The 13,264-nt window shown below is 47.1% G+C and overlaps 1 protein-coding gene across 4 annotated transcripts in view; it reads right to left on the bottom strand.

Moving 5' to 3' along the window:
• Nucleotides 1-13,264, bottom strand: part of DIS3L2 (DIS3 like 3'-5' exoribonuclease 2) — a 586,325-nt gene that overhangs the window by 43,158 nt on the left and 529,903 nt on the right. For all 4 annotated transcript variants that reach the window (XM_078776999.1, XM_068114366.2, XM_068114368.2 and 1 more), the window contains exons 4-8: nt 12,904-13,137; nt 12,708-12,811; nt 8,569-8,622; nt 1,812-1,907; nt 225-318 (exon numbers count right to left, since the gene is read on the bottom strand). In XM_078776999.1, the coding sequence (XP_078633125.1) occupies nt 225-318; nt 1,812-1,907; nt 8,569-8,622; nt 12,708-12,811; nt 12,904-13,137 (582 nt within the window). The remainder of the gene's footprint in view (nt 1-224; nt 319-1,811; nt 1,908-8,568; nt 8,623-12,707; nt 12,812-12,903; nt 13,138-13,264) is intronic.

Here is a 13,264-nt window from a genome sequence, read left to right as displayed (position 1 = left end):
GTCTCCCCTGTCAATATGGAAGTTGTTGATATAGCCTATGTTTATGGTAAATAATAAATGATACATCATTACAATATGAATCCAGCATTAAATCCACTTTAACTACATCCGAATAAACAACTACAACCACAACTTACGACAAAACCTGAACCAAGTGTGCTATTCGTGAGTGGTGGGGTAGGGTGACGGGGTTGGGGGTACGGGAAGTGGATAAAAGGTCTCACCGAGGTCACTTGTGGAGATATCTCCATCATATTCATTTGCAAGCTCTCCATTCTCCACACACACATTTCCTTCTTGTGCTCTGTACTCCTCATTCTATTCCGAGAGAAAAAGAAAAATCAAGGAAAGAGGAGGGAAAAGATTTGGATTACGAGAGGAAGAAAATGACCAACATGACGCAGAGACAAGGTCATGGAAAAGTTTTCTTATAATAGTGTAAAATAAATACAGCATTCCAATAAGGAGTGGGAATCGAACCTACATTGCACTCACCTATGCGGAGTATCATTCTGCACGTTAATGTCCTTTGCAAGTATTTGCAAAGTTAGTTCATTATAATATAATATTGTAATAAAATTACCATATTAAAGTTTCATGGTTGTCAATTTCCTACAGATTTTACACTCGCTTCTTTGGTTGGGAACTGGTTTGGAACTTCTGATCACATTATTAGGACCTGCATATGGCACAATATTTCACATTCCCTCAAAATACAAATCCTACCTAGAGTGAAGTCGATATTGGGAGAACGGGATATTCTGGGAGATGCCGGGGGACACCGACAACTGGGAGAACAACAAATGAGAAGGAAGATGTACAAAAAAAAATTGTTGCACAGATTGGGCATAGACAAAGAAGGCTCTTTGGAATGGCTGAGAAGAGGTCAGCTCAACTGGGATGAAGAACAAATCATTATAAATGCCGAAGACCAAGGACACGACACCAATAGATTTAAGAAAATGGAGGGACTGAGTCAATCGGACAAGTGTAGGTTCTGCAAGGTAGAAACAGAAAGTACGAGCCACCTCCTATCTGGATGAAAAAAACTCATGTCAGAGCAGCTGTATACCCAAAGACACAACAAAGTATGTAGAGTAATCCACTAGGATATCTACAAAAGTCCCAATATTCCAGTCCCAGAAAACTCGTGGAAACATGAAACAGAAGCAATAATTGAAAACAAGGAAGTAATGCTTATGTAGGAACTGATGATCCCATTGAGCGTGAACATAGAAAACAATACATTGCGACAGGATATTGTACTTAGGTATAAAAAAAAAAGAAGAAGGCATTGCTCATTGAGGTATTAGTTACCCTGCAATTTTGGCCTAAACAATGCAGAAATCAAGAAAATGACCAAATACCAAGACCTCAAAAATGAAGTGAAAATATCCTGGAAGCTGAAGAGTGACGAAATTGTACCAATGAAAATTTGAGCAACGTAAATAATGAAGAAGAACCTTACAGCGATCTTAAAAACCATTCCTGGGAGTATTAATACAAACAAACTGCAGTTGGACGCTGTCCGGGGCACGGTGATGATCTTCGGAACCCTCGGGGAGAACAAGAAAACTTCACAACTTGGTCCATGAATCGTACCCCCTACCTGACCCTCGCCATCTCCCCTTACCAAACGGAGATGGATACTTCGAGACCTGGGAAGACTCCGTTCCTCCTTCTGAAACCCTTATATGGAGATGACAGACAACAACAACGACAACAACAACAAAAAACACAACACAACACACACACCAAAAACTTATCAGAAACTCGCTGCCAAATATGGAAAATATCTGGATGTATCATACCTCATGGTGAGGAATGAGCTTCACCACGACGATGTCTCCATCGAGCGCCCGGTTCCGCTTCTCAACTCCGTCAATGAGGATATCTGTGGCACCGGTCTGCAAAAACCATCACGTTCCCCACAGAGGAAACAAGATTAAAAATTACACTGATATTCCAAGATACCATGATCTTTTCTACCCCTGTTAACCCTCCCCAGGCCCACATCTTCCCAAGCTTCCAGTTTTTCCTTCCTGACTATGTGGTTCTATTCCTCTTCCTTACCTCCCCCTTTTGTTCTGTTACACCTTTTTGTAGCTTTTCCATGAGCCTCAACATTATATACAAAAATCAATAGCTACTACACAAATCAGCGATTGAAGGTTAACAACCTTGATGCATGCGAGGACAAAGGCTGGGAAGGAAAGACAAATATAATAAAACAGGTAAAGGTAATTATTGCTTTGAAAAGCCAATCAAATACAAGTTGTATCGAGCTTTAGCAGAATGAGTGCAATCATTTGCTTTCAAAACAAATTCATGATCTTTACCCCCGAAAGTTAAGCATTCATCGAGGATTTCAAATTGTTCGTTTGTGCACTGAGGATATGTAATTACTGCAGGTAATTTGGTGCAACCTGAGGCAGTGGGCATTATAAATAATAACACAGGGCCGCATACATTAGGCCTATACTTTCAGTAAAAGAAAGATGTGATGGTTTAACTTGTCCGACTACAAGCGGCACCCTCTATGCACCCCCTCGGGCCCCCCTAAGGAGGATATGCAATTTGGTACAACACCTCCAGTGAAGAGACTAGCACGTACGTGATGGATTTGACCAGGTGGTACTTGATGGCCAGGTATTTGGGTTAAACTCGAGGGAAGAGAGCTAAGCATATTTCTATCAAAGACTTGGCGTGGACAGGTCTTGACCTCACTTATCCTAAATCTGAGAAGCAAATAATAAGACATTTGTAAGACCAATGAATACTACAGAGAAAAACAAGCATTCTGAGTATTGCGCTGCAATACATGTCCCCTACCAGCAGTCTGTCGTCTGGAAAACTGTTGGGGAAATTACCAAGAGTTATTTACCCACAGGTTCCAAATCGTTCCCAATCGCTAATTACCTCAGGACGGGCTCACCTGTGATTCGCACTCGGGACTTCGATTTATACACCTTGCAGACAGGTCAGCAGAAGCACGAGAAAATACGTTGTTGATAAAGAACCTTTCGAGTCGCTAAATATCAGTAATTTATTATATTTTCCGGTTCACGATCAATGATCGATGTGTATATATATATATATATATATATATATATATATATATATATATATATATGTTGCTCGGCTTGGCTCCGACCCTCCAGAAAGCACGCGCTGTGTCGCGCTTTTGACGTTCGCTAGACGAGGTTGAGGGCGCGCGGTGCGGCTTGAGGAGAACTCGAGAATAAACAAGAGATATCCATTTTTAAAAATATTTTCGTTTAATTAACGATATCTGCCAAACCAAGTGCCCTATCGCAAATTCCAAAAGGACATTTTAGTGCTGAACAGATCTGTGAAGTTTCCCCTCGATTGGATCAAAAATGAGGGAGGAGCTCGGTTTTAAAGGTTCATGCTTTAAAACGTCATAACTCTGAAACCATGTGACGCATGACGTATGCGATTCTGCCTGCAAAGTTTGGCCTCGATCTGTTCAGCCGTTGCAGAGAAAAAGGTGTTTTCGTGTTTTCACGAAAAACAATATGGCGGCCGAACCACGTGACCTGTGACGTCATAATTACCATTGAAATATTCTACAGACTGAGTCCCCCCTACGGTGAAAATTTGATCTCAATCGGACCAATTATTGCAGAGAAAATGGTTTTTAAAGGAAATTAAAACTTAAAATGGCACTGAGTTAAGGATCATCAGAATTATCAGAATTCCCAAAGTTAAAAGTGCCATAACTTTGTCAAAAATGATCGAAACGTCGTGAAGTTCGAACTTGATCTGTAACTTATCATGAGGAAACCATGTGCCAAGTTTGAAATCATTAGCATTAAGCGTTTAGAAAGAAAGTCCGGAAAACTGTTCTTTGCGTGACGGACTGACGGACGGACAGAGGGACGGAGTGCAAACCTATAGTCCCCTCCGGTGTACACCGGTAGGGGACTAATAACTGAACTAGAACTGCACTCAGTAGAGAGCATACCTCCACCTGGTTAGCCATATCACTCAATGGTGAAGAATCATTTTAAAAAATTGACTAGCCGAATCCGGATCTTCACCAAAATCTAATAATTTCGTCCTTGTCACATACGTTACATCTCTGCCAAATTTCGTCCGAATACGTTCACAACTTTTTGAGATATTTTGTTCACAAACGGACAGACAAACAAACGGACAGACAGACAAACGGACAGACAGACAAACGGACAGACAGACAAACGGACAGACAGACAAATGGACAGACAGACAAACGGACAGACAGACAAACGGACAGACAGACAAACGGACAGACAGACAAACGGACAGACAGACAAACGGACAGACAGACAAACGGACAGACAGACAAACGGACAGACAGACAAACGGACAGACAGACAAACGGACAGACAGACAAACGGACAGACAGACAAACGGACAGACAGACAGGGGTGAAAAATCAAGTCAATATTAAACTTCCTGAATATATTGTAGTTTGTGGAATTCACTTTTGTAAACAAACATTTCCAGAGGCCTCTTCCATCAACCACAGACATCCATGGACTGTCTAATGTCACAACATGTCATGGTCATGTAGATAGTGTGCAAAAAATGGAAACACTGGGGTACACGGGCCGCACAGCATACACGGAAGGTATGCGGCTGCCACACGTACAAATCTCTCTTAACACCTGGCAATGCCCGTTGGTGGGCCCAGGTGTGCAAGGAGTGGACAGTGAACAGTGGAGGAATGTGATATGGTCTGATGAGTCGTCCTTCACCATGTTATATGTGCACGTGTGGACAGGTGCACGTGTGGCGACAGCCCAAAGAGCTCCACAGCCCCGACCGACTACCTGGTTCCAACAGGTAATGATTCTGTTGGTTCCATAATGGTGTCAGGCACGTTTTCATGGCGTGGTCTGGGTCCACTCATTCCATTAGAAGGCAAGGTTGATGTGGTGCCCGATATTACCATCCTGAGCGATCACTTGCATCCCATGATGCAACATTTTCCCACTGGGGGGGGGGGGGGGGGGTGGGGGGGGGGGTGATTTTCAGGAGGAAAATGCCCCGGACGACAGGGCATGTGTTGTCCATGGGTGGCTCGAGAAGCACGAAGACGAAGTTACCCATCTCCCATGGACCTCCCAATCGTCGGACCTCAATCCCATAGAGCATTTGTGGGACTGTCTGGAGAGTCGCCCAAGGCAACGGTTTCTGTCTCCATCAAACCAACGTGAATTGGAGGAATTCCTTGTGGAAGAATGCCGACATATTCCTGCAGAACACGTTGACTCTGTGCCACGTTGACCCCGTGCCACGTTGACTCCGTGCCACGTTGACTCCGTGCCACGTTGACTCCGTGCCACGTTGACTCCGTGCCACGTTGACTCCGTGCCACGTTGACTCCGTGCCACGTTGACTCCGTGCCACGTTGACTCCGTGCCACGTTGACTCCGTGCCACGTTGACTCCGTGCCACGTTGACTCCGTGCCACGCTGACCCCGTGCCACGTTGACCCCGTGCCACGTTGACCCCGTGCCACGTTGACTCCGTGCCACGTTGACCCCGTGCCACGTTTACTCCGTGCCACGTTGACCCCGTGCCACTTTGACCCCGTGCCACGTTGACTCCATGCTGCCCTGGATGCACATGGCCGCCCAATGCCATACTAAGTGAAACATGGCCGCCCAATGCCCTACTAAGTGAAACATGGCCGTCCAATGCCCTACTAAGTGAAACATGGCCGTCCAATGCCCTACTAAGTGAAACATGGCCGCCCAATGCCCTACTAAGTGAAACATGGCCGCCCAATGCCCTACTAAGTGAAACATGGCCGCCCAATGCCCTACTAAGTGAAACATGGCCGCGCAATGCCCTACTAAGTGAAACATGGCCGCCCAATGCCCTACTAAGTGAAACATGGCCGCCCAATGCCCTACTAAGTGAAACATGGCCGCCCAATGCCCTACTAAGTGAAACATGGCCGCCCAATGCCCTACTAAGTGAAACATGGCCGCCCAATGCCCTACTAAGTGAAACATGGCTGCCCAATGCCCTACTAAGTGAAACATGGCCGCCCAATGCCCTACTAAGTGAAACATGGCCGCCCAATGCCCTACTAAGTGAAACATGGCCGTCCAATGCCCTACTAAGTGAAACATGAATTTTCAGGAGGAAAATGCCCCGGACGACAGGGCATGTGTTGTCCATGGGTGGCTCGAGAAGCACGAAGACGAAGTTACCCATCTCCCATGGACCTCCCAATCGTCGGACCTCAATCCCATAGAGCATTTGTGGGACTGTCTGGAGAGTCGCCCAAGGCAACGGTTTCTGTCTCCATCAAACCAACGTGAATTGGAGGAATTCCTTGTGGAAGAATGCCGACATATTCCTGCAGAACACGTTGACTCTGTGCCACGTTGACCCCGTGCCACGTTGACTCCGTGCCACGTTGACTCCGTGCCACGTTGACTCCGTGCCACGTTGACTCCGTGCCACGTTGACTCCGTGCCACGTTGACTCCGTGCCACGTTGACCCCGTGCCACGTTGACTCCGTGCCACGTTGACCCCGTGCCACGTTGACCCCGTGCCACGTTGACCCCGTGCCACGTTGACCCCGTGCCACGTTGACTCCGTGCCACGTTGACTCCGTGCCACGTTGACCCCGTGCCACGTTTACTCCGTGCCACGTTGACCCCGTGCCACTTTGACCCCGTGCCACGTTGACTCCATGCTGCCCTGGATGCACATGGCCGCCCAATGCCATACTAAGTGAAGCATGGCCGCCCAATGCCCTACTAAGTGAAACATGGCCGTCCAATGCCCTACTAAGTGAAACATGGCCGTCCAATGCCCTACTAAGTGAAACATGGCCGCCCAATGCCCTACTAAGTGAAACATGGCCGCCCAATGCCCTACTAAGTGAAACATGGCCGCCCAATGCCATACTAAGTGAAACATGGCCGCGCAATGCCCTACTAAGTGAAACATGGCCGCCCAATGCCCTACTAAGTGAAACATGGCCGCCCAATGCCCTACTAAGTGAAACATGGCCGCCCAATGCCCTACTAAGTGAAACATGGCCGCCCAATGCCCTACTAAGTGAAACATGGCCGCCCAATGCCCTACTAAGTGAAACATGGCCGCCCAATGCCCTACTAAGTGAAACATGGCCGCCCAATGCCCTACTAAGTGAAACATGGCCGCCCAATGCCCTACTAAGTGAAACATGGCCGTCCAATGCCCTACTAAGTGAAACATGGCTGTCCAATGCCCTAAGTGAAACATGGCCGCCCAATGCCCTACTAAGTGAAACATGGCCGCCCAATGCCCTACTAAGTGAAACATGGCCGCGCAATGCCCCACTAAGTGAAATTCTGTTGGCGTTTTCATTTTCTGTCCACTATCTGGAGGTTTGCAAAGGTTGAGATCTACCACCGTTCTTACGACAGCCATTTCAGAGTTAATACCCTCACCAGGCCAGCCGAATACTTCAGGTTATCGGCCTTGTCGAGAGGGAAACACTTTTTAGTTTATGGACCTAGTCGTTCACAAGACCAGAGGCCTACATTAATAACGAAATCCATCAAATTGTCCACCTCCCTATATTCACGGGATGAAGCGTCGTGTGGTTAAAGCAAATGTGACAAGGTTCAACGCACGCACGCACAGATACACGCACGGACGCACACATGCACGGACGCGCACACGCACGCACGGACGCACACACGCACACGGGCGCACGCACAGACGCACACACGCACGCACAGACGCACACACGCACGGACGCATGCACGGACGCACGCACAGACGCACGCACGGACGGAGGGGAAAACCATAGTCCCCCTTTCGCTCCGCAGTCCGACGGGGGACAAAAATAAAATTAAACATAGGGGCAATACACCTGGCGCTCACCTGGTAGAATAAACAGTATATACACTGACTAAAGGTATTTTAAACCAATTTCAATGGTGTCTAGAAGACGGGGCAGCAGGTAGAATTATACTAACAAAATCATAAAACTTTAAACAAACAAACAAACAAAAAAATACCGATTTTGGGGGGAAACCCCCCCCCCCCATAGACCCCTAAAGGGGCAGATTTTGTCTAATGCCGTGAACAAACTTCGGTACATCATGGGTGGTGAAGATTGTGGTGAAGTTTGATCGAAATAGTGTTTGTAGATTCAGAAAAGAGAGCAAATACCTATTTTGGGGGGTCAAACCTGGCTGGACCCACTTTGACCCCGGTAAACCCCCTTAGGCCCCGATTTTTTCTAATGCCGTGAACAAACTTTAGTCACAACACAACAAATATCATTTGTGCCAAATTTGGTGGCAATCCCTTCAGCGTTTTCGGAGAAGACGTTTCGAGTGTTGACGGACGGACAACGCACCATCGCATAAACTCCCCTGAACTTCGTTCCAGGTGAGCTAAAAATGAAAGGAAGGTGTTTCCATCTCAACCTTCCACTGTGATAACATTTCAATAGAAGTTTTATGTGCCACATCTATGTGCACACCTGTAATATCGAGATAAAAGAACTTGACATGGATTACAGTCTCGGACAACATACTCACAGGATTTGGAACGTAAGCTTCTCGGAAATTCTTCTTATTTATTCGGATTGCTCCCTGTGGACACAAACAAAATACTCTCGTCATCCATGCAACATGGCGCGGTGATAATCAGGCTCTCGAAACACCTGCCAAAGCATCAGTCAAGCTTTTTAGTGAGCTTTGCAGGTCACGTGACGTACAGGAAGGTAATACGTCGATAGTTTACACATAAAGAGTTCCTTGTTTGAGTTTGATATTCCATTTATTGATACAAATGGGAGGTTCAGTTTATCGGTGACCTCGACCCCTCCTTTCCGATCAGTGTGAGCAGCATCAATGTCAGGGCTGCAAGTTGGATGAAACACCTTTAGAGGCCAATTTTCCCCAGAGAGCAGGTGTTGGCCTTTTTCGGGCACCGTGGTCCCATTTTTGAAGCAATGTTTTATGGCCGGATGCCCTTCCTGCCGCCAGCCCTGTTGGTCGCCTCTTGCGACACACAGGGAATTACAAGTGAACTGGTGCTCAATTTGCTCGACCTCGGAAGGATGACAGGCTCAGTCAACCCCCCTGGCGTTAATTCAGCGATCAATCGGGATTCGAACCCAGGATCCTTGGATCCCGAGCCAGCACCCGAACCGTTAAGCTGGCACCCGAACCACTAAGCCAACGAACCCAGGATCCTAGGATCCCAAGCCAGCACCCGAACCGCTAAGCCAACAAACCCAGGATCATAAGATTCCAAGCCGGCACCCTAACCGCTAAGCCAACAAACCCAGGATCCTCGGATCCCAAGCCGGCACCCAAACCGCTAAGCCAACAAACCCAGGATCCTCGGATCCCAAGCCGGCACCCGAACCACTAAGCCAACGAACCCAGGATCCTAGGATCCCAAGCCAGCACCCGAACCGCTAAGCCAACAAACCCAGGATCATAGGATCCCAAGCCAGCACCCTATCCGCTAAGCCAACAAACCCAGGATCCTCGGATCCCAAGCCGGCACCCAAACCGCTAAGCCAACAAACCCAGGATCCTCGGATCCCAAGCCGGCACCCTAACTGCTAAGCCAACAAACCCAGGATCATAGGATCCCAAGCCAGCACCCAAACCGCTAAGCCAACAAACCCAGGATCCTCGGATCCCAAGCCGGCACCCTAACCGCTAAGCCAACACCAGACACTGCAAATTGGATGCTTGGTCTTTATTGAAATCTTGATGCGTTAAATGTCTAATCCACATCTGCCCATAGTTACCAACATGTCAGGTCTTGTAGAACCTCCCATCTGCATGGGTACGTACAAATGGAATTTAACTGCCTTTCCCTCTAATCCTTAAAAATGGCTGTCTCTTCTGAACGTGTAATGTTCTCTTTGATATATATATACTCCAGCCCCCCATTCCTAATATATATTTATGTTGGAGGCTCCAGGTACAGACTGTATAGCCCTCATCGAGGCCAGGCCTTAAATAAAAGAGAAGAAAAGTGTATGATGTTTGTTTGCGAGAAAGAGAGGTTGAAGCTAGGCCCGGTAGCTCCAGTTTGAATGAGACCGGAAGTAAGAGCAGCAATCCTGACACGGAGAGTGTAAGATGGTTCCGGGCACCAATTTAACGCTCCCAAATCTAAACGGTAGTACTACCCTGGGCGGTTGCTGTCGACAACCTACTACCTTAAAACTACCTGTCTACCTGTCACTTGCGTCCATAAACAAACTCATCAAATTTAAGGCTAATCCCTTTCCCTTAGGATGAATAAGCTGCATATACCATTTCATTAATGGAACGAGGTTAGAATTTCAAGAAAATCCCCAATCCAAAACCATTCCTGATCTTTTGTACTCTCGTTAACCCACACCAATCACACCTTCCAAATTTCCAGTTTTCCCTCCTGAGAGTTTCCTTCTGTGTCCATCTTGTCCACCCCATGCATTCACTCCAGCCCCCCATTCCTCGTCATTCCACTCCAGCCCCCCATTCCTCGTCATTCCACTCCAGACCCCCAATTCCTCATCATTCCACTCCAGCCCCCCATTCCTCGTCATTCCACTCAAGCCCCCCATTCCTCGTCATTCCACTCCAGCCCCCCCCATTCCTCATCATTCCACTCCAGCCCCCCATTCCTCGTCATTCCACTCCAGCCCCCTCTATCTTGGCCTTCAACTCTGATGTTAGTATTTCCTCCCTCTGTCTGCTGTTCCTTTTGTCCTGTTGCATCCCGATCCATTCAGGGTACGAGTACAAGCTCTTCCGCGAGCCTCAACTATGTATAAAAAGAAGGTCAAATCATCTCTTTGGACATACAGGTGTGTCATCGTTGTACAGACCCACTGCATATGGCAGATGAGGCCACCTTCCTCCACTCTCACAGTAATCGCGTTACTATCACTGGAATCTCCTCTCCCAATGGATGCTGGAATACCACAGCGCAGTATCTTGGCCTCAGTCCTGTTCCGAATATACATAAACGGCCTCTCCAATGTTTTGGAAAACCCTCTCTATCACATTGCAGATTATACCACATTTTGTCGTACAATAACAGACAGGTAGTCACTCTCTACTGGTCCCTACTGGAATGGATTAGATGCTGACCTGACAAATGGGACATGACTTCCAATCAAATAAAATCTCAGTCTCACCTGATCGCTCCGGAATGATCATCAAAATAATTGACCTCTATTTCCATGGTCCTCCACTGAAAGAGGTTCAGTCTGTTGAACTTCTAGGCCTCAACATCAGACATGACCTCTCCTGGGCCGACCCCATAGCAATGCTGGTCTCAGACTGAGCATCCTCCATCATTCCGAGTCATTCCTTGAAAAATCAGAACTACCGACAGCCTACACGACCTTTGTTTATACTTTAATGGAGTACCACTGCTCCCTCTGGGCTTCCCATTGGACTCTCTTGGACTCCAGTATCTCAAGCTCTCAACTTTATTGGCATCTCCAGGGACGAGGTCAAAGTGCAAAGTTTGTTGCCATCACATCGCAGAATGGTCGAGAGGAGTGAGGAGGAGTGTGGGGGGGGGGGGGGTGTCATTGAGGGGGGTTGGAAGGCGGGGGGGGGGGTGTTGGGTGGGGAAGGGTTCAGTTTTTGAACTCACTCTTCGCGGGCTTTGAACTCATCAGAGGTCACGTGGTTCGGCCGCCATCTTGGACAAACCGAAAAACTTTTCACCTCTACATCTCCAAAAGCGCTGCATAAAAACAAAATTGAGACATGGGTCATTGTAAAGAACTCTCCATGTGGAATAACATGCTATTGATGATGTCATAGGTGCCTACATTATGACGTCATCATTCGACGAGTACAAAACTTCATCCAATCAAGATGAAATTTGTTGAGTGTCATCTCGGGATAAATTGTTGGAGAAAAAAAAAAGAATGATCACATGGTCGGTCATGTTGTTCGGCCGCCATATTTGTTTTAACACAAAAGTCTTTAAAAAAACACAAAAACACGTCCTGGCGAGGGTCCGCAATATCTGATTGTTCTTTCTTGTTGCTTTTCCTTTCTTTTTCTCCTGATTGTGGAACTGCCTTCCTTATCCTGTTCAAAACCACTCTTCCCTCCAGGGCTTCAACCAGGTGGTGCACCTCCACCTCATTCCATCCTCCATTACATACCCATGATTTTTTTCTTCTCCCGTTAATCCTACCCAACCTCACCCTTTTACATGTGCAGGTTACCTATCCTCCCCTCTCTTGCCCCCCCCCCCCCCTTCACTCCCTTGCGCCCATCTGCTGCCCCTGCGTTCATCTGTACGTTGTCTTGTTGACCACTTGTCCATGAGCCTAGAATGTGTACACAAAAAGGAAAAATGGCATCCGACATCAGGAAAGACATGTCGTGTAGCACTAGTGGAGCATTTGCAATAAGTACCGCTGATGCAATGTAAAGTCAAACGGTATGAAGACCGAGCCAAAGGTGTTCCATTGTAAAGATTGTACGTGTCTGTTGATGCCAAAAATGGGGGAAACAGCAAGTCAGTGTTGAAAGGACGCACATGCGTGCAAGCACACTTCATTCTCTCATACCTTGATGACCTGCTCACCTGTACGGCCACTCAAGTGTTTTATACTTTAAGTTATTTTCACAAGTCCTTGGAGTATCTGCGGGTTCTCTCTCAGTCTTCTATACCTTCAATCCACGCCACGACTAACCTGCAGTAACTCTCCGCGTTTGAGGCCAGCAGAGACTTCCAAGGACGATAAATAGTCCTCGTACACCGCCTGCCGTCCCTTGTGCGCAGTGTTTCTCGGTGAACCTATCGATCAGGTGCACGGCATCACACGTCACCGGTATTTGAAGTACAAGAAGCACACATTACAGGTCACACCGTTGTTTGCGTACAAGTACCTGGTGAATGCATCTGTGGACTTGCTCTATCTCTTTTCTTTCGAGAACTAGGTGTGCAATGAGGTCTACCACCTCCGATCAGCGATCCAACGTCGTTCCTCGCAGTTTGGGCCTGCTTGCCTCCTGAATTGCAAAGCTCATGTGGTTGATGCACTTTCAAGCAGGACTCGTCCACTCCCACTTGGTCTAGCAGACTTTGCCTGTGCTTATGGTGCTGCTTATGAGAGGAGGGATCTGTGGGCAAGGAAAGATTAATCAACACACGATGTTTAATGTATCAGAATACTCATCACACGTTCCATTATATAGTATATATAAATAAATATAAAAATATATATACATACATAAATATAAATATACA

The sequence above is a fragment of the Myxine glutinosa genome, chromosome 4 (assembly GCF_964187855.1).
Source record: "Myxine glutinosa chromosome 4, kmMyxGlut1.1, whole genome shotgun sequence".
Taxonomy (NCBI): domain Eukaryota; kingdom Metazoa; phylum Chordata; class Myxini; order Myxiniformes; family Myxinidae; genus Myxine; species Myxine glutinosa.
This window is presented reverse-complemented; position numbering and strand designations above follow the sequence as displayed.